The sequence below is a fragment of the Vidua macroura genome, chromosome 2 (genome assembly GCF_024509145.1).
Source record: "Vidua macroura isolate BioBank_ID:100142 chromosome 2, ASM2450914v1, whole genome shotgun sequence".
Classification (NCBI taxonomy): domain Eukaryota; kingdom Metazoa; phylum Chordata; class Aves; order Passeriformes; family Viduidae; genus Vidua; species Vidua macroura.
The window spans coordinates 68,968,555-68,989,906 of record NC_071572.1 but is presented as its reverse complement, the minus strand read 5'-3'; the positions used below and the strand labels follow the sequence as shown (position 1 = coordinate 68,989,906).

Sequence of the window (21,352 nt, the reverse complement as noted above, 5' to 3'; positions counted from 1 at the left end):
AAGAAAGGAATGCCCCTCAAGCTGGAGTGATCTCACTCTTGAGTTCATTTAGCCCATGCCTCCTTCATTGCAGCAGGACAGCTTTAATAATCTTGGAATTTCTACTGGCCAGCTCTCACCAGGGTACAGTAACATGTTCCCAGCCTCTTTCAGAAACAGTGCATGTACTGTGTGGATTGCTTTTTACAGGACAAGGTGGTGGTGGTGGACCCAAGGCTGCAGGGCTGTAAGAATAATGCCCAAGGGTGTAAGTGCACTGTACTGACTGGTCTGCTCCATTGCCATCTCTCCCTTTTCCTCACTGGCTCCCAGTCCCACACATACACAGCCTATGAAGAGGTCAAGCAAGCAGCAATCCACACTTGGAATAAGGAACAGGGAAAAGAAACAAGCACTGAAAGAGGACTGGGTGGTGTGGAACAGACCACATGTCATTGGTATGACACATACTGTACCCATCTCATTCAGAGAGCACTGCGGGTTCCCTGCATAGTTCCTGTCATCTCTGATGGGCTATCGAACTACATCGTACGAGTAAATAAAATGGGCCAGGGATTGCTCCCTGGCCCTGAGGCCGACTGGCACCACACAGCTTATGTCCATATGGCTGAACTCTCTTCTTCTCCAGAACAGGGTAGCTGTGTCTGGGACCTGTCTGTGTACACAAAAATCACACCAGGGCCAGTGCTGTTGGCCTAACAGTGAGGATGTTCAGTTGCCAGTGTTTAGTTTGTGAGGATTAGCATCCTCATACCCATGTTTCATGAGAATTCTAGCTGGGATGTGCAACTTTCCTTACTGACACCATTCACACATTTTGGCCTGGTCCATTTGATGCCATCAGATGGCAGACTTGTATTTGCATCCAATACTGGCATCCAATACCTTCATTAAAGGCTCTGCTTCTGAACCTTCAAATACTTTTTATCTTGGTAAATTCTGACTGCTGATTTTCCAGAAGGAAAAAATTTTGTAGGAATATCTCCATGGCCTCAGCCACTGCATCTGCAAGCCCTCTGTCAGCAAAAACATCTGTGGACCCTCCTTCCCTTGATACAGAACAGCTAAGCAGGATGTTATTCAAGGACTCCATCTATATCTGGTACAGCTACCACCACAGACCAGAGACAAAATAGGCTACTGATTAAAACAGGATCATAACAAGTATCATTGGGAGGCAAAGCTTGGCCTACTTTTTTAATTTTTTTGAATGACTTGGGAGGGAGGAGAGTCCCTTTAATGCTGCTCTTCAAGGCGTACATAGCAGGAGACACATTGAATTACGAAGCTGAGAGTAAAATCCCAGTGTGCAACCATCTACCCCTAAATTTGCATGAAAAGACTATTGTTAGCCAGCAGTAAAGTCTGATTTCTTACTGGGCTCTGACAGAGCCTAGTAAGGCAGAATTTCTGGGGTTTTCTCCTCACATAAATGGAAGATGAGTGAAAGAGCAACAAAGAGATGTAACGTGGCTTCAGGAGCACAAGTCTGACACTGCTTTTCATTGTGCTTAAAACTTTTTGTGTCTTCCTACCAAAAAATATGCACAGGTTTTAGCTGGCAGTCCCATAGCCCCATCAGGACAGCACAACAGACAGGCCCATAACACAGCAAGCACAGGAACACACAGACAGACACTGGGGGGCCCTGCACATCTGCTGTGCTACCAAGTCACACAGATGCCCTGTTAATCAGCAGCTGAAAGTGGGGTCCCCTCTTACAATGGTGGGCTCTTGACAGCACTCCAGGAAGGATGGACAGGAAAGCTGCTCACACTCAAAATGGAGGAGCTGGCAGTGATGTTGATTAACTCACAGTTTTCCCATGCTGTCCTTGCTCTTAGGATAAGCAGGCAAGTTGAAACACAATTTTCTGCCATGTTCTATTCTGTGTTAGCTCACCACAGTGGCAAATCTAATTTCCAGGGAGTACCCATGGCGCCTGGAGATCCCTGGCTGGCAGAGGAACTGCACAGAGGTGCCTCACTGTCCCCATTAATGTTCTCTGGGGAGCAGATAGTGGCAGGCTGACGACTGTCTGCTGAAGAAGGCCAGAGACTGCACTGATTTCTGCCATGGATGAAATAGACTGGACTAACAAGTATCATGGAGCAGCAGGAACAATTTAAGGTCACTTCATCACATATTCAAGTCAACAGAGAGGGATCATACAACTCAAATGCTAGACTGTGAATATCCCAAGTATAAACAAGAACTCTAGCTTTCTGAATAAGAATTATCACACAAAATTCAGTGAACCACTCTCCCTCTTTTCTCTTGCATGATATTGAAGCAGTAAGGGGAAAGACTGTGTACTGCTACACCCTAAGCTATGTCTTATTTCCTAGCACCTTTACCAGCACTTCATTGATCTTTGGGATGAGGGAAAAGAAGCAACCTGGTGTTATTATGTAGTAATGAACTTCAGCAAAAAGCAGTGTCATGAAGGAAAAAAGAATTCAGCACAAAAAAAGAAAAAATCAAGCTGTGGCACTGCTGAACCACAGCAGTAAAAAGAAGAGGATTTGCTCTGCACAGTGGGGGCAATGCATCACAACCCCAGTGACATCAGGGCCAGTTAACAAGCTTCTGATTCACCAGGAGATGAGAGGCATTTTATCTGACTCACCAGTTTGTTTGATGTAGGCTATTTCTGCAGTATGTTTTCTGGGCTTTCTCCAGCCTTGTTTTCAGTGTCCCAGCAAAGAAGGGCAGGGTATCCCCAGGGAGATTAGCAGATAGCTGTCCTGGGGATTCCACACATCAGAGAGCATATCTCTTACAGTGGTTTTTACCCAATACTAGTCTTGATTTTCCTTTTTTTTTTTAACTCTGGGATATTGTATCTTTGGGTTTGTAGAGGACAAATGCCATTATGCAGCCAGAACTGCATTTTTCATTAACTTTGTACTTTGTTGCAAAGGTGACAAAAAAGTGGTTGAGAATTCAGGCCATCCCCTGCTTGAGGAACAAAAGCATTTCATCCTGTGTAGTCAAACTTCCACCTGTCTAAAGCTGCCTCCCTTCTGAACATGCCAGCACTGTGAGATCTCCTCCTGCCTGCATGATCAGAGCCCCTGTGTCCACTTGCAAGGGACAGAACAAGCAGGAAGCAATGAGCTCTTTCTTCAGGTGGGCCTGGACTAGATTAGCATCAATATGCCTGTGGTGACATCATGAAATGAGAAAGCTGAAGTCGGAGGGGATGGACATCTCACCTAATTCCAAATATCTACAGAGAGACATCTGCAGCTGATCTTCTCATCCTCTCCTTCCTTCCTAATTAGTGGAAATAAATAGGACATTTCTAAGACTCTATTAACTTGTCTTATTTGGTTGCTGACTTTAGGACAAGTTGCAGCCTTGGAATGTCTTCTCCACATGCAGAAAACCAAAGTGGAGACATTCGTATTTGTTCTAAAGCACTCCAGCTACAAAGCAAAAAGAAAGATCCAAACTGACAAAATGAGAGAGTGGAGGAAAGAGAGCAGGAGGGGAGGCAGAGCTGTAATATAAAGCAAAAAATAAACAAACTTGAGGAGGGGCAAAAACCAAATTCAGTCCTGAAGAGAAAAATAAGAATGGCTAGGTCAGAAAGCTAAAAAAAATCACTTCAAACTAACAACAAAACCAACCTAGTTTGTGCTTGCAATGACCACCATCACAGTTCTTTTACTGCACACCAGTCATCACTTGCACTGTTTGTGGTTATTCCAGTCCTGTGGTCACTCCAGTCCTGTGGTGCCACTCTTCTAGCTCTGAGATTTTAGTTTGCTTTTTTTATTTCAATCTTTGCTGCAGTCCAGATCATCTTATAGCATAGGATAATTTTGCCAAAGAGACAGGCATCTGTGAGCTGAGCTGCCACTGTTCTCACTTCCATTTAGCACTCTGGATGGTACAGTCAAGTTGAGAAACTTTTTGGGCAGCTTTGGACAAACCTTAAGCCATTACTGCAGAATTGTTTAAGTGTAGAGCTGCATGGTGGGAGAGGCTGATATGTGTTTGCTTCCCAGCTGAAGGGCCTGTGTCAAAGAGAGGCTTCATACCTACAGCTCAACTGGCACCTGCTGGGGAGCATCATGGAAGAGTAACAACATGGAAGTGAGATATAGAGCCTCGCTGCAATGGGATCTTAAAGAGCTTCTGCTCCTCAGCACTCCACTTATTTCCTCGAACGGGTGAGAGTCATGTCTGCAAGCCCTGCTGGGGAGCAAACGCCTGGAACATATTCAGCTCTGGTTGCTGTGAAGCCGAGGCAGGCACGCAAGAGCAGTGCTGCTGGATGGTGGTGCTTCCAGCTGCCTTTGCCAACGCTGTGCTCTAATGGCTGAGCATGCAGGCTCCTCTCCAAGTGTCTCCACTGCCCTGCATTAGTGAAATTAGGTTGAGTGGATTTCCGGGTAAAACACTGTCTCTTGGGACCTGCCCAGCTCCCGTCTGATTTGCCAAGATTAATTAAATCAGAGCAGACATCAGCTTATGACCACAGCAGCAGCAACCTCTCTGATGATAATTTCTTTTGTGACTGGTGGCTTGGGTTTTGTTTTCCTTTTTGTCTCTATTCCACTGCAGATCTTTAAATTACCACAGCTGATGCCAAGAGATGAGAAATTGCACAACACTCTGGGATTCTGATACAGATGCAGAGATTTTGCTTTTGCTGCTTTCTCAGTATTTGCATAATTACTGCTGATATTGATTGTGCAGCTAGAACTCTCCTGTGCATTCACACTGAAGTACTGCCCAAATCTCCTCAGACGCTGCTCTCTCTAGCATTTGTCATGCTTCCTCCTTTCTCTGTCCTTTGCCAGCTACAGCTTGGGCAGAGATGGAACTGAAAACCTGTTCCTCATCCAGTCGTCACTCTGCTCCCAAATATTAGTCTGGCCTTTCCTGTCCTGTTATAAGCAGATCTCACATGACCCAGAGATGACTCTACTTAAGTTCGTTTTGGGTTTTTTTTGGGTTTTTTTTGGTTTTTTTTTTTTTTTCTTGAGGATAAGGAGCACTGGAAAGCCTCATTTAAAATCCCTGCCCTGAGCATCTCCTAGTTTTAATGACATTTGGATCCAGATTTGGATCCAGGCTTCACAGCTTGATTCATCTGCCCCAATCCATCTGTCCTTCTAGCCAGCCAGAAGTCTATTCCAGGCAGATGATGGTAGGTCTGAGACTGCTGAAACATGACACACTTCAGGTTCAGAGCTGTTGCTTACTCAGTTCTCTTCCTGATCTATGTTAGCCCATTGCAGTCAGCCCTATTATGCATCACATGCAGAGCTAAAATCCTTCGCCCTCCTGACTTGCTGCTTCTGAAAACTGGTAGACTTATGCTGCCCCAGCTAAACACCGAGAAATGAAGGAATTGAGTATTTCAAAAAAGTGGCTGTGTCTGGTCCAGGGTACTGACTTGTATTATTTCTCCCAAATCCCTGGTGAATCCCTCACTCAGTAGAGACAGACTCATGGTACTGATTCCTGTGAGCCCGGGGGGCCCTGCTGAGCACATGGCACCTGAGAGATCTGCAAACCCTTGGCACATCCCGCAACAAGGTGGTGCGGAGGAATGTCCCCAGTGCAAGTAGGAGGCAGGAGGTCTGGGGAAGTTACCCAGTAATTACTGGAAAGCAGCAAGCAAGTAGCCTATAAAGGTTGAAACAAAAACAAAAATGCTAATATGGCCCCAATACATAGTAGCTTGGGCCTCCTATTCCTGTACCACCTCATCTTTTCAGAACTTTATAAGAATGGTTCAGTTGCCCCAGCAGGGAGGGAAAAAAAAAAAACAAAAAAACAAAAAAAAACTACAGCTTCTGCAAATCCCATAGCAGGTAACTTTGGTCCAAGCTTGGACATTTGCCTCTTTTTCTGATCCTGCTAAATCCTCAGAGGACAGCCAGACAGAGTTCTGTCGCCCCAGCTGCCTTTGCACTTTGTCAGGGTGAAGAGCCAGTGGCTTAGGGATTTCCACTCCTTCTCATCTCACTCCATGCCTTTCTTCCTCCAGCACCACCATGGAAATCCAAGCCTGCAGTGGCATCCATGTGTGCAGTAGAGGGAAAGGGAAGGAATGGTGGGAGAGATGCTCAGAGTGCGCAGCAGTGGGGAGGGGGTGTTGAGGGGAGTCAGGCTCACAGCTCCATAGCAAAGCATCTTTCACAGTGTCTAGACACCAGCTGCCGGGTTGCCGAGGAAACTCCCCAACTTCAGCTGAGGGAAGGGAGCATTGAGGTCTCCAGAGAAATGGGAGTGATGGAGGAAAAGGGTGGGGAGAGAAAAGGGAGGATGTTCCTTGTGAATGTGAGGTGTTAACCCTGTTAGAGCTACATTTGCAAATATTCTTCCATCCTGGAGAATGGGAAAGAAGCAGCTCTCTTTCTTTCTTCCACTGCTGTTTCTTTCCCACATCCATGGATGCAGCCAGGCATGGAAGCTGAGAAAAAAGACATGCCTACTGCTGACTGTTCATTTATCGCTGCCTATCATCAGCACTTTTGTCCTAAACTCCCTTCCTACTGTACCCAAAACTGGGCAATTTCAATCCAGCTACAACTGGAAGAAGCCATACTAGAGTGGTTAGGTTTTCAGACAGCAAGATCTCCTTTAGCAAGACCAGTCCCTTGGCCACTGGCACACTACAAGCAAAGGCAGCTCCAGGGAGGACAGGGTGCTCCCACCTGGCAGCAGTGTCATCTGTCATGGTGCTTCTGTGGGGATGCTCTGTCGCACCAGAAAGTGGTGGGCAGGGGGGAGGCTGGTTGTGGGAGTACAGCGGCCAAAGGCAAGGTAAAAGAGTTCTTTCAGGATGAGAGTGCCTTGGAGGCAGATATTTTACACTGGCATTGAGTGGCCTCCTACCAAACAGCACGAGAGGTGTTGTGACCTTAAAAGACCTCTACCAAGGTTCCATGGTCTTCACAGACAGGGAGCTTGAAGGGGAGAAATGGGAAGTGACTTGTGCAGGGTGTCCGCAGCCATCAGCTTGGATCAGAGTTGATCTGATGAACAATCAGGGGCTCAGCTGTCCTGATGAACCAGAAGGGCTCCCTCCAGGAGTGGTTCCAAGCTACCAGCCCCTCTATCTCCTGCGCTCATTACTTCACCTGAGGAAAACCTTAGAAAAAATTACCCATAAGTTGTTCTTTACTCCTCTTCTCCCCTGCCCCTGTTGATTTCACATAGATCCTGCAGACCAGAAAGGGTACTCTTTTAATTCCTTAAATACCTTATGATTCAAAGAGCTTAAATATAGAGGTTTTAATTTCCTTCCAGCTGTAGAATGTAACAGTTGACAGCTGCTCTTGGCACGTGTATTGGAAAACAGGAAGTCCCCATCTCATGCAACAGCATTCTTTTGTGTCACCCATCTTTTCTCCTTTGTTGGTTTAAGTTCTGGAGGATGGTTTAGAAAGAGAGGGCATGTGAGGGGACAGAGGAACAAGATCTTTCTAAGACACATCCATTTATTCATTAGCTTCTTTAGAGCAACTGCCCTATGAGATTATGGGGGAGAGATCAGAGGAAAGATAAGAAGAAATCGAAATACCCTGAATACCCAAGAAATTTAAATACCCTGAAGAAATTGAAATACCCTGAAATACCTGAATAAATATAGGCCAATTGAACTTCATTTAAGTGACAGATAGATTGTTCTACAGCCAGCACATTCCTAGCAAAGTAATTAATTCAGGGAATGAACCTTACAGCACTTTGGGGATGGAGGTTTGAATTTGGAGAGGCCAAGCAGATGCACAGAGAATAGCAGAGCAAGTGACAGAAGTTTGAAGACAGATCAGGTCCTCAGAGGTCTGCCCATCTCACAGCTCTGCTGAGAAGCCTCGCAATGGTGGTAGGATCAGTAGGGGGATAAAAATGAACCTGAAACTGTGGCAGACTGCTGGCATTTACGCACTGCTGATCCTGAAATAAAGAGGATTAAGAAGAGGAAGGAAACATGCAGAGTGGTAGAGTCTTTGGGTTCTCCATCTACAGCTCCCACCTCCCCACACAGGACTGACTGTGAAGCTCTTCTCCCTTTCCCCAGCAAAACTGGCTAGGGAAAAGAAACTAAAGGACGAAATCTTCTGTAATTGCAGCAAAATGGCCTAGAAATTCCTTCAGTGCATCCAGAATTAATGTGCTGCTCCTCCTCTTGTACTCCTCCCCCTTCAGCTGTTGGTGGCAGGAAAACAAATTGCTGCAGCCCTTACTACAAACCATCCTCCCGCCTCCCTTCCCCCAACCCAAAAGACATGTGCCATTCATAAGCTGCCTGACTGCTGGTCTCCATTATTGAAGCCTAGAAGACTGATAAATTGGGGATTCATGGAGCCTGCAAGCCTCCAACAACCACATTGCCATGGAAACCAGAGGCAGCCTCCATCTCCAGCAGAAATGATATTGATCTAGCTGAAGGCAGGGAATTACAATCAAGGGGAGGATATAAAATGTCTCTTTTTCTTCCCTTTGCCATCCTCCCATTTCGAGTTTAAATGAAGGAGAAATTTCATTTAGAGATCATTAGTTTGTTTCCGTCCATCATCATACAACAAGGCTCTGCAAACTGGATGCTAAAATTATTAAATGCCTGTTGTCAGGCTTTCCACAGCCATCTTCTTGATAACTGTCCCCAGCAGCTGCAACATCAACACCACCAGCTCTGTGCATCAAAGAAATTACTGGTATTTCTCAAACGCACACCCATAGAATCCCAATGTGTTTTGTGCAGTATAAAACACAGACACTGCTCTCCAGTTTAGGCTTCACGCTGTACCCAGGGAACTCCTGGGAGGCTTTGCTTTTCATTCCATCAGGAGGAGGCTTGAGAGCCCACACACAGGAAAAGGCATTTTGAACTACAAACACTTGTGGGAAAAACCTCATTTCAATATATCACAGTGGCATTTGTGGTGCAGAGCAATTCTCCCCTCTTCTTGAAATCCCTTGGCTGGGACTGCTTAACAACTGCTTTCCTGAGAATGGAAAGATCAGGAGTAACAGCACCTGTCCCTGCAAAACTGAGTAGGCAGCTGGGCACTTTCCCCAGATTATATACAGGCCAGATCCTCCTGGTTTGACTTAAGGCAATGGGTTGGGCTGTGTAATCATCCCTTCTGCCCCAAGAAATCTCTGTGACCAGAGGTGTGTGATGCTTGCCCAGTAAGTGGTCAGCTCCATGGAAAAGGAGGTGTGGCACTGGCCATTTTCAAAGAGTCAAGTTGTATAGCAGGAAGGAAGGAGCTGCCCGGAAAACCTCTCATGGGTGCTCTTATTGCCAGCACCAGTCTTCTCTGTGAAGGTGGCAGCAGCTTGCATCAGTAATTCTGATTTTAATTCAAATTTGGCAAGCTCTGTTTTATTTTATTTTTTGACCAGTTTAGAGAGCTGTTTCTCCCAGTTGGAGAGGGATTATTGAGTCTCTGAACTCTCTGAGTGCTGTGCCAAGTGAACCGATGCAGCTGTCCCACAGTAGCCATCTCGGTTTAATTGGCTTTTCACAATAACAATTCCATCAGGCAGATAATGAATTCGGCCATGACATGAGGGCACTTGGTGGGACAGCTGCAAATGCTGGGGAGACCACCTAGGGGGACAGCCAGGCAGCCCCATGCCCTGTGCACAGCCAGCTGTGCCATAGCCAGGATGCACCACCTCTCTGGAGCAGCAGGAATGTCTGGGTTGTCAACAGCTCCTCAGTACTGTCCACAATGGTAGAAAAAAGTACCCTTACACGGAGCTAAGACAGCCCTTTGCTGAGCTAGTCTGCAATGACAAGGCTTCTTTTCCTCATCAAAGGACATTTTCCTTGGCCCTGACTCAGCTGTGGGACCAAGCAGTAGCTGCTTCTCCACCATCTCGTGTGCAGCCAAAGTCTGCCGCGGAGCCCAGCTCTGCATAGGTCCACGGAAGCTGCCAGTTACCACAGCTTCCACGTGCAGAGTTTGTACATTTTTGGCCAAGGTGGAGCAGCCCATAATTTTGGCTTCAGCACTGTAATTTTGACAACAGTGGTCACAAGAAGAGGGCCCAATATGAGGCATGAACTCATGAGGCCTGAGCTGCTCTGACATTGCTGTGAAATTGCACGGAGGCATAGGAAGTGGCATCCACTATTCTGTGCTCTTATTGTCTCCTCCTGCTGATTTTATTTGCTATAAAGGTCCTTGGCTCAGGTCTTGCCTGCTGGTCACAGAGCAATGTTGTGAGGTATCCATGTGAATGAACATGTCTCTCTTACTCTTTCTCTCCTGCTGGACCTGTTCCACTTCCATAAACCATTACATATTTATTGGGCCAGAGGAAAACATTGACTCTGTAGACCAGTGGTGAGGGCACTCATCTGGAATAGGGGAGACCAAATGCCACATCCTGACTCCAGCAAACAATAAATAATTTATACAAAGTGGAATAGCTCCAGCAGGAGGGATCAGGGGAAAATGTGTCCAGCAGCCCAATGGCTTGCTTGCAAAGCTCACTGGATTTCAGCTTCCTAGCATAATGCCTCCTCGTCTTCTGTCCCATTCAGGGAGGACCTGACCCTCACATGCTAGCTACTCTAAGAGCAGGCAAAGATTTTCTTACTACTTCATTCTACAAATCCCATAATTGCTGGTAATGGTATATAATATGTTTGGGTTTGAATAATTAAAGGGTCCTTTACTAAAAAAATATTATCCCAGAAAAATTCCAGTCTATCAGGACTCAGAAGCCCTGCACAGTTGTGGTTTGAACTGTGATCAGGCTTATCTCTTCTGTTTGGCAGAACCATGTCTATGTGTTTTGCTAGAAATGAGGCCAAGAAGTAGTTACATGCTACATCAGTTAGGAGCATCTGGAATTTTCTTCTTCTTCCCTGATGTAAAAATCAGTGACTCCATCCATCTTTCTCATAGTCATTTGGCTTCAGCAATGAAAAAGGTTTCTATCTTGAGGCACAAAGAACCATTTTCTTTCTCATTTTCTGTCTCTTTATTGAGTGCCATGACTAGTGCTGGTTAGTGTCTCTGGAGACAAAAGTCTGCTGCTCAGCAGCAGTGCTGGGCATTTCCTCCTTGTGCCTTCCTGGTGGGCCTCAGCTGTGTTTGGGAGAGGATGTGTCATGGGCAAGAGGTCGAGTTTAGTCCAAACAGGCACCATGCTTGGCCACACTGCTAAGTCTCCCAACAAAGGCTTGGCAATAATGCTGGGATGGCTTTGTGGAAACATATCTTCAACCCCAAAGATAAGCTTAAAGGCAGGTGCCAAACCTGTTTGCAGTGTTTGAAGAGAGTTGCAAGATCAAGGTGACACTCATGCCTCCTCACTGTTTGGCAATAAAGAAGTTATCTCCTTTCACCACCTGGATCCCTGGTGTAGCAGTTGAATAATGGACTGTGAATGCAGACAAAGGGCCAGATAGAATTGCTGCTCCTATGAACTGTAGCAGCCTTACTGCAGATAAATTCACACAGCCCTCTGATCAGATCCCATGAATGTGGGGGATTTCCATCTCTTCTGACAACAAGGGAAAGCAGAGGACCAATGTTGCAAGATTGCACTGAGTGCCTTCCAGGGGGACAAACATAGAGACCATTTGCGAGCAGATCTAAGATTAAGACAGACTCCTTCAACTCACTTCTGAAGCGGGGCAAACCCTATCCCAGGGTTTGGTCTCCTGTGACATATTCTTTGTTTCAGCACAAATGACTGGAGGTTATTCTGAACTGCTTGTGACACTGAGGCTGAAATCACAGGGGAAATCTTAGCCTTGCATAAGCAGAATAAGTAACACAGGATGTCTAAACTGGAATACCTACTCTTCTTTTTTTTTTTTTTTTTTCTAAACCCACACCCAGTGAGGGAATGGAGTCCCATATTCATTTGAAAACTAGACCATTATGGACTCAGTCCACACAACTCCTGTGCATTCACAACTCCCTGTTAGAGGCTTGTGTCATTTCCAAATCAATGTGTGCCCCAAGCTTTTAAGAACATCAAAGAGGTTTTTACAAGTACTTGCCACCACCCCAATTTTAAATTACTTTTACTTTATTCCATCTTCCATGTCTTCAAGAGGTTATCAAGTAAAGTCTTTGAAACATTTTTCACAGCTGAAAAGACAGTTTTGTCAAAGTCAGCAGCACTGAGGAATGCTCCTGTATAATGGTCACAGCTCTTGTTCCTGCTCTCCTATCCCTTTCCCTGTACCTGCAACGCATTATCAGATATGGTTCTGTACCAGTGCACCCACTCCAGCATTGGGATTTGGATGCTCTTCCAAATGTCAGAGAGATTTTCTTCTTCATTAAGCCCTGGAGGTTACAGGTAATGTCCAGTTATCATTACTAGCATTACCAATTACTGTGTTTTGCTGAAGGAAGATGGAGAGGTTGAATAGTGTCTTCCACCTTCTGCTTTCTTTCATAATGAAAGGAGAACTCATTTGCTGTTGCCTCAAGGTACAGCTGGGAAGTCTGTCGTTCTTTGAACACTAGCTAATTGGGACCTTATGACCTTTATCTAAGACTTATTTGCATGAAGCACCGAGTCTCACTTTTCTGGTCATTAGGGGAATAGCATTTTCCTTTATATCCCTGGACCCTGTCCAGCTTTCCATAGCTCATTTCCTGAGTACACTCCAGCCTAGCAAAGGGCAGGTGTCCAAGGTGGACTCCTGACTGCCAGGACTTCAGCTGAGATTTTCTGTTCTCTTTCAGTGTCCCATGCTGACACTGATGTAGCTAAGGATACAGAAAGAAAAAAGAAACATTTCACCAATTCACATTTGGTGATGATATAACCAAGGCTCTTAAATGAAACAGACCATTAGAGCTAAAGGATATGTAAAGGGAGCCTTTGGCAGGGAACACAGAAGTAGGAAAGAACTCACAGTTCTAGTAACCTGCAAAACCAGACCGGACTCTTCTTCAAAGAACAGCAAAGAAAACTACAGCAGTACTCTCTAGCACTTGGGTTTCCCAGACACATTATTTTTAATATCTTGTCTATTTTCTGCCTGAAAGATATCCAGAGAGGAAAGCTAGGAAATGAGGAAGCCCTTCTTTAAATCAAGCTTGCACAGCATGAATGTAATCTTGAGAAATATTGTGTCTAGAAACCTGTTCAAATTGAATTTGTGTAATATGGTCTTTCACAGGTCTATTGGAGGTCCAGAACTGGAGGTGGAAACTATCCTGCAGAGCTGATGCCAGTGATGACTTGTAAGCCTTCTGTCACTGCTTACATTTTCCTTGGTTCTCTTGGCCATTGCCCAGTCTCACAGATCATCATATGGCTAAATAAAATATTTCAGTAGTGTCTTTACAAAAAGAGTCATTGCAGTCATCTGTGCTCATACAGTAGCTGTCTGCAAAAAGGAAAGAGGTTGGTGTGCACAAGGACTGGGATGAGGAGCAAAACAGAAGAAATAATGCCCTTCTGGAAACATGTAAACACTTACAGCTTTTTTTTGGACCAATGTGAAGAGTATCTGTCATTCCATCTCATAAAATAGATTTACAGATTTGAAGGGAGTGCAGAGAAAAGCAACAGAGTTCCTAAAAAGCATGGGAAAAATTTCATATAAAAAGCAGTTGAAAGCACTGCTTGTGTTTTCTTCAGGAAGGAGGTGAACTGCAAGGGCTATGAGACGATGCCCTCTGTGCATAAATGCATACTGTATGATGCTATATACCATAATCAAAGGCATGAAGTAGGGCTATCACAAGCTTTTGCTGTTTCTGTGACATAGCACAAGTATAGAAAGATATTTAAGGCAATGGTGGGCCAATTTGTCACTGAACTTTATGGCCATTGTACAGTTGGTTGGAGTTGGGAAAGCTGTTGATACTTAATCAGATATTTTGTGTGCATACACACACACACATATATGCCGTATACCACCACAGTTATATTAGCATCAAAAGAGAGAATACATCATGCTTTACCTGTTAAACCAGATCTTAGACACTAGAAGACAGTGATGAGTCCTAGCAGTAGAGAAGCTGTTTACCCTAGATCTGCCCATAGCAGTGCTTTGTGCTAGCCACAGAGAGCAGTACAATAAATGTTAGCTCTGACCCAGCTTGGCAATTTCTGTGTTCCTCTGCCAGTTATTTGCATGGATCCTTGTGAGTGCAACTTCACCTTTCCAGAGTCTATGAATTTCCACAGAGATTGGAAGTGATCACTGCACTACCATTGATAATCTAGTATTAATGCAGCTATTAAACAGCTCATGAGGAATGTCTAACTAATCTGAATGTGCTGGTCAACTTTACAAATCCTTTTCCTCTGCATGTGGCAGTCATCTGTACCACAGAGTCAGTATTTCTACTTTTGAGTTTCAGCTCCCTGGAGCCGCAAATCCCAGTTGACACTCTGCAAGCTCATACTTATCTGAAAAGTCCAGTCTACTTGATCCTAGTATAAAGAGATGACACTGGCAGTGGTGCAGAGCACTTCTGGCATCTAGAGCAAACAGCCATCACTTATATTTCATAGTCTGTCTGTCCAGACAGTCCACAGGTCTGCTATTTGAGCCCTTCTCAGCAGAAATTTTGTTTATTATTTATGACAGAAAGCCTTCTTCCCATGGAGCATTTTCTGAAGATGATCTGAATACAGATGCAGTGGACCACTGTGGAAAAAATTGCAATGAGAGTGATTTAGAGCAAAATCTAGGTGGAGTTCAACCACTGGTCTTGGCTGTAGAGAGCTGTCTGTTAGCATGGCACACAGTGACACAGGCAGGCACTGCCCTAAACAATGTCACCTGTGTGTGTGGTTTGGAAGAGCAACAGCTGTACTTGCCAGCCAGAAGGGGTGAAAGATTGCTGTCACCTTTCCTATAATTTGCAGCCTTCACAAAATAAGCCAGTGACTCCAGTAACCAGCCTTGAGTGTCCATGCAGTCCTTACTGAGGTTCCAGAAGAACTGGTACCTCTTAGGTACAAAGGAGTGGTTACCCTGCTCTTCTCAAGAAGCCTTTTCCAGAGTTGGCCCACACCTTTTCATCAGTAAATATGTTTACTGTCACCTATGATTTTATTACATCATTAAATTAAATATGTCACCTATGATCTTATTAAAAAAGGTCAAGTACTGTTTCACCACTGGCCCACTAGTGCAGTTCCCACCTCTACAGGGCAAGCTGCACCTCATTAGGAAACAGCATACATGAGGCATACATGGGACAAGAGACAGTATTGCACCGCAGTAGAGGAGTCAGGCTGTGTGTAGGAAAATTGTGACTTTCCAGCCTGCCCATCACATGGCTGTTTGCACCAATGCAAACCCAGCTATGAAACAGGCGATGTTTAAACCCATGTAGACATGATGCAAAGACTAAAATTTCAGAGCAAATGGGGACTAGACACAGACTTTATACTTCAGCATGTGTCAGGCAACCTAAACTGTATTTATATAGTCTTTACTTTGTTGCTGGAGTAGCACTACACACAAAAAAATGTTGCCATGCTTGCTTAGACTTGTTCCCTCTGGGGCAGTCATGGGAAGACTACTGTATTTGAATTGCTTTCCTTGGCTACCAGGTGTAGCAGCAGAGATAAGCTCCCTTGAAACAGGAATGGCAGTGAGGTTGTTCTGCCTCGTGCCAGCTACTCATGGGCCAAGACTGAAATTCCAAGTCACACAGCTGCAATCCTTTCGCATAGTGCAGGTTGCACATTCTGGCTGGTACAAGACAATAGACAGTCTCCCTTTCCAAATATTTATACAGCCAGTGCTCCCAAAGTGCAGTAAGTATTGTCCTTCCATCAATATGGGGATTGAACTGAAAACAAAGAACTGATTCAACTGTGAACCATAAAAAAGGATCCACAGGGACTTGCTCCCTCTGAGGAAGTGAAGAGAAGATGGTGCCTCCCAGTGCTCCTTGCTTGCAGGATACAGGGCCCTGGGGGAACTGCTAGCCCACTTACATGCAAAGTGCTTGTCACCTGGCTGATTTTTCATTTCAGCTGTGAAGCTGCTCCATTGTAAAGCTATTTCATGAAGCAGGAAAAGCATTCTTCATATCCCAGCAAAAGAAGATCTGCTTGTTTCCTTAGGCACAATTTACTCTTTCACATTTCTGGGCTTTGTATTCTTACCTGACAATCTGAGAGTGCTTTGATGTGAGAGCCAACCCAATTTGGAGGTGAGACTTGAAAACTTGTGAAAGTTTTTTTTAGAAATCGAATCTAACACTGTGTGACATTCACCTTCTCGCCTCCCTGGGAGGACATCATAGCCCATCTTCTTCCATGGTCTGATGTTCTGGATGCTGATCTCATTTTATAGCTGTACTACCAGACTCTTTCCAGTAACCTTCATGTAGACTCTCTGGATTTAAGCCAATGCAACCACAACTAGAACGAGTCTCACTTCCTCATCCATATGTAATGTATAAATTCCCCCCATCACTTTTGGATTTTGTCTTGTTTAGTAGGCTGGCATCTAAGAGAGCCTATCTAAGCGTAATACCAACACCAAAGAGCCAAAAGCTGGATCATAAGAAGAAAACCTATAAATCTAAGTCTTGACAAGGACGCTCAGATGACAAGACAACTTGTTGGCATTCCTGCCGTCCATCAAAGGATATGAAGAAGTTTGAGAGATCGTCCTTCTTACATCAATCCTTCATTGCCACTGAACAAAGCCCACTGACTCATTTCATGCCTTACCCACATCCATCTCTTGGATGGAATCCATCTCTTTTTCACTTTTACATACATGGAGGATAGCTTAGGAACTGCCCTACTGTACAACTGTGAATGCCTGGGGTCCCAGACCAACTACCATTGGATACAGGAAGTTGTTTGAAGCCATTTTCTAGGCCATTACCAAAAGACAGATAGGGCATATAGAACTTAGTAACAAGAAGAGAGGTGAGGGCTGTCAGGGGAGATACCGATTGGTACAAAACCCACTCCCCACTCCAGAAATATTAAGCTCTAAAAACTGCACACTTCTCTTTATCAGGTTAGTTATTCCTTTCCCCACACCCTGTCTTTTTCTGTCCTGCCCTTAGATAAAGGCAAAAATCCCTCCTGGGTATGAATTAAATGCCCTTGCCTTTTGCTTGTGCTTGCACCAGGGAAGGTATCAACAGATAGCACGATACAGCCATTGTAGTAAAATTCAAGGCAGATGAGCAACACCACCCCAAAGCAGCACAGTCGGCACGCCTCAGGGAAGCAGCAGCCAAGCATGCCATGGCAACCAGCCAACCAATGACACTGGCTAGAAGCCAATTTGATTTATTTTTGGCAGCCTGACACTGCACACTTCTGTGCCAGTCTTCGATCACAGAAAAGATAAGAGGTGACCTTTGAAGGCCAAAGGGACAGATGAAGCTGAAAGAGGATCTGTCCCTGGGCTGGAGGAGCACTGAAGTGGCAGATGTCCCCTCTTTCATGAATGACCATCGCAGTCACACCAGCAACCCCCAGTGCAGTGTTTGCTGGGGAAAGACTGGGAGAAAGGTTGAGATCTGGCAAATGTGTTTAAGTCCATGAGAAGAGTAAGTAACAAGAGAGACAGAGAGCTTTAAAGATAATGGAGACTAATAGAGGAAGATGATAAAAAGAAAACACAGGCTTTCTGTCAGGAAATACTTCCTGTCTGTGGGTACATTTGTCCTGTGATAATGCTCTTCAGAAGAATATTCTCTATTGCAGAGCACAGCCTGGAACCCTCAGAGAGATGTACAAGAAGACCTATTTAATCTTTTTTGCATTGTTTTCTTGGCTGACTCTGGGGTCACTTAGCCAGCTGTTCAGGTTTGTGGCTGGAAGGCTGATATCATACTGGAATAGGAATTCAAGGAAAATCTATATTCATTAGCATTTTAAAGAGACTATCAGCTTGACTTTGGCCACACACCTTCCATGTTTGCTTTCTGCAAACATTGCTAAGCTTGAGTGTTACTGCATGCATACTGAATAAGTATAAATGGATGCACATACTGGTCTTGAACACTCTATCACTGAAAATTCATTTTAAAATATATATTTGATTGTAGATTTTCCAGCTTCCTCTGTTGGCTAGATGTTTACATAAGTGATAGTATCATGTGCAAATGCATATTAAATTGTTCATTTTAAATGGCCACTTCAAATGATGTGCCCATGAATGGTTGGCCACTTTAAATGATGTTAAAATCAACAAGAGCATGGGGAGGATATCTGAAAATTATTCAGACTATTGCATAGAAATAAACCATTTTTTCACTAGTGACAACTCAAAACAGGTAAAATAAATGAAAATTAAAGTCAAATAGCTTGCTACTATAAATGTCCTACCTCTATCCATTAGAGCAGATTAATCTAAACAAAAATGGAATGTCAATTCAAAGCAGAATCATTATTACTTAGGAATAAGGCATCCCAGGTATTAAATAACAGGGAATTAGCATTCATTATCCTGTGTACAGAGGACCCCAAAACACTGATTCACACTGCCCTATCCTTGCCATTGTTGTTTATACCTTTGCCCAAGTATAAAACCAACACAAGTACAGCATGCAACATAGCAACTTACATGCCACTAATCACATTACTTTTATGTTGCCACCTAACTCATCATATGAAGCAAGAACAAATGGCTGGAGACTTGGACAACAAAAAGCAAACCTAGACAATTCAATTTCACGTCTTATTTCTAGAAACTTCCAAATAAGTAGAAGTAAAACCAGCAACCCTTTGTAGTTATGTAAAATCAGTTCAGACTCATGCTCTTGAAGGCTGCTCCCCTTGCCCATCCTTTAAATCACAAATGTCCTGCGTTAGTTCCTTTCACAGTATTTAATCTGTCCTTTTGGATATATGTTCTTCCCTATCTGTCCACTTTTGTTGAGCAGAAATAGAATTGCCTGACGCCCCAGGTTAGCTATGAAGCTTGGAAGCCTAACTGGAGAGTGGGAGGTGCAATTTGTGGAGGAGTAGTGGGACAAATGAAATTACGGAGAAACATGTGTAAGTACAAGACTGGGTGCTGAGGCACTCTAGAATTTACATCAGGCTGTTTATGACCATCAAGGTGATAGGCAGCATTTTCCCCCAACAAGCTAATGAATGCAGTCAGCCCTGTACAAAAATTATTTCATGAATGTGGAGGCCAGTTTTGTTTGGTACTGCCTCTTAATTGAGTTTCACACAGAGCCTACCTCCAATACTACCTTTTATTTTTTTTGTTTATGTTCTATTCCTTTGATAAAATAAGAAAGGTCAAGAACAAGAGAGAAAAATATCCTCAGATCTTTGATGCATTTTCTACTCAGCTCAGCATCACAATTTACAATAAATTATTCTTTACGGTTTGTAAACATTATAGGTTTGTCAAAAAGAGTTTGCCTCTCAAAACTCTTCACCCCTTCCCAGGGGAACTGGTCAAGCAGACTTGCATTCAGTCAACAGTGAGGAATTGAAAACACCTCCTAGAGTGACTTCTCCTCTCTAGAGGACTTCTTAACCTCCTAGAGGACTTCTTACTCTCTTTTGTCCTCACTCACTGAGATGTCAGGGCCGTTAATCATTCCTTTCCCCATCTGATTCTCTTGCTACCCATGTCTGAATTAGCTGACACACCTAAAAGCTTCATGCAGGCTTGCCTGGTATGGGGTACTCCAAGTAGAAACCCTACAAGTATGGGTGTGGATGAAACTATAAGCACTGCTGATAATAAGATGTTCCTGACTAGGATGTGGGTGTACCAAGAATCTCATCCATACACAAGCAGATGTAAGAAAGACCCTTTTGACTCTATGACCATCCCACCAGCAAGGTCTCTTGCAGTATGAGAGTGCTTTTGTCTTGTGAGACTTTCAGCTAAATCTGGAGGCCTCCAATAACCTGGCCAAGTTGCCCCACTGGAGCTGTCTGTGCTAGTGTGACTGAAAAGGTTCATCACTATCTTCAGCATATGCAAAGCTTGGGGAGCTCTACCTCTAAGCCTCCTAGCTGGCAGACACTCTCTTGCCACCATGGAAAAAAGGGCTGATGGCACCTCTATCTAGAGGAACAGGAACCTCAGCAGGAGCTGCAGTATTTCAAAAGATGATTGGAAGCAAGAAAGAGGGTGTTAAGCAAGAAATTAATTTCCCACACCCCAAAAAACTAGCAAGGAGGATTCCCTTGTTATATCTTAATCTAGTCCCCACACCAGCTCTTGCTCCCAGGAGACGGAGGGAGGTATCCGTTTCTGGAGAGGCCCGTTCGCTAGTGAGGCACTCACTCACCTGTCTTCTCTTCGGTTTGGCTGCTCTCCACTGTCTCCATTTGGGGTTGCGCTGTTGCCTTGGCAGTAGCATCCTCTGCGGCAGGGGTGGTGGTGGCAGTGGTGTCAGCAGCAGGCACGTCGGCTTGTTTAGGCTCCTCTTTGTCTTGGGCTTCGTCAGCCTTCAAGGACGGTGAGTTATCAGTGGAAGCTTTAGTGGCACTTTCCCTTTCAGGGGCAGCGGCAGCAGCGGTCTTTTCCTCTGAGGAGGCAGCAGGAGTGGCAGCCTGTGGGGCTGGCTGCTCTGAGCCCGTGTCGGCGGCTCCATCTCCTTTTTTCTCCTCCGCTGGCACGCTGCTGTCTTTGCTGCCCTCCTCCTGCTGGGCACTGTCAGCGGCGGCTGCTTCTGTGGCAGCAGGAGCCTCGCTTTCTTTGTTCTCGGCCGCTCCGCTAGCAGGGCCTTCCTCCTTCTTGTCAGCAGCATCAGTCTCAGATGCTGGGGCATCTCCCTTCTTCTCCCCCTTGAGCTTTTTCCTTGTTATGTGTCCGCGGAAGCTGGCCTGGATTTTGGTGGCTGCCTTATGAGCTTTATCTTCTGGTTTGATGCCATCTTGCTCAATCTTTTGGTCTCCATCCTCATTTTTTTCAACCTTTGAAGAAGAACAAGGGAGGAGGGCAGAGGAGAAAAGAGGGAGATAAGTTTAGATATCTTCAGGTATTAGCAGATGCTCTAATTTTATTGAGAATATCCCACTTTCTTCTCCTGCTAACCACTGAAAAGTTTCAAAACAGCCTTTCCATTTGGTATGGGTTTGGAGCCAGGTAGCCCTAATTTCATCCTAAGGCTGGACAGAACATAGGTCTCTAGCCAAACCTCCAGCCAGAGGTTTGTAATAGAAATTTGAAGCACCTCATCATCTCTGTCAGCAGTGCTGAGAGCATCTTGGCTGTGTGGAAAGGCTTTCACCAGCTGGCTTGTCTCTATTCCCATGATTCATTTTCCCATTCATTTTGAAATATACCAATTTTTTCCCCAACTCATTTTCAAAACACTCTCCTGAGGGAGATTTTCACAGTCCTTCCAAATCCACCTCTGCTTTCATGTCAGTGTTTCTTTTTAATGACACCTTGTTTCGCAGGTGTGTGACTCTA

General features: G+C 44.7%; 1 protein-coding gene across 1 annotated transcript in view; it reads right to left on the bottom strand.

Annotated features, from left to right (window-relative positions):
* GAP43 (growth associated protein 43) overlaps nucleotides 1-21,352 on the bottom strand; it is a 58,001-nt gene that overhangs the window by 6,753 nt on the left and 29,896 nt on the right. The window contains exon 2 of the mRNA XM_053971230.1: nucleotides 20,223-20,850. Within this exon, the coding sequence (XP_053827205.1) occupies nucleotides 20,223-20,850 (628 nt within the window). The remainder of the gene's footprint in view (nucleotides 1-20,222; nucleotides 20,851-21,352) is intronic.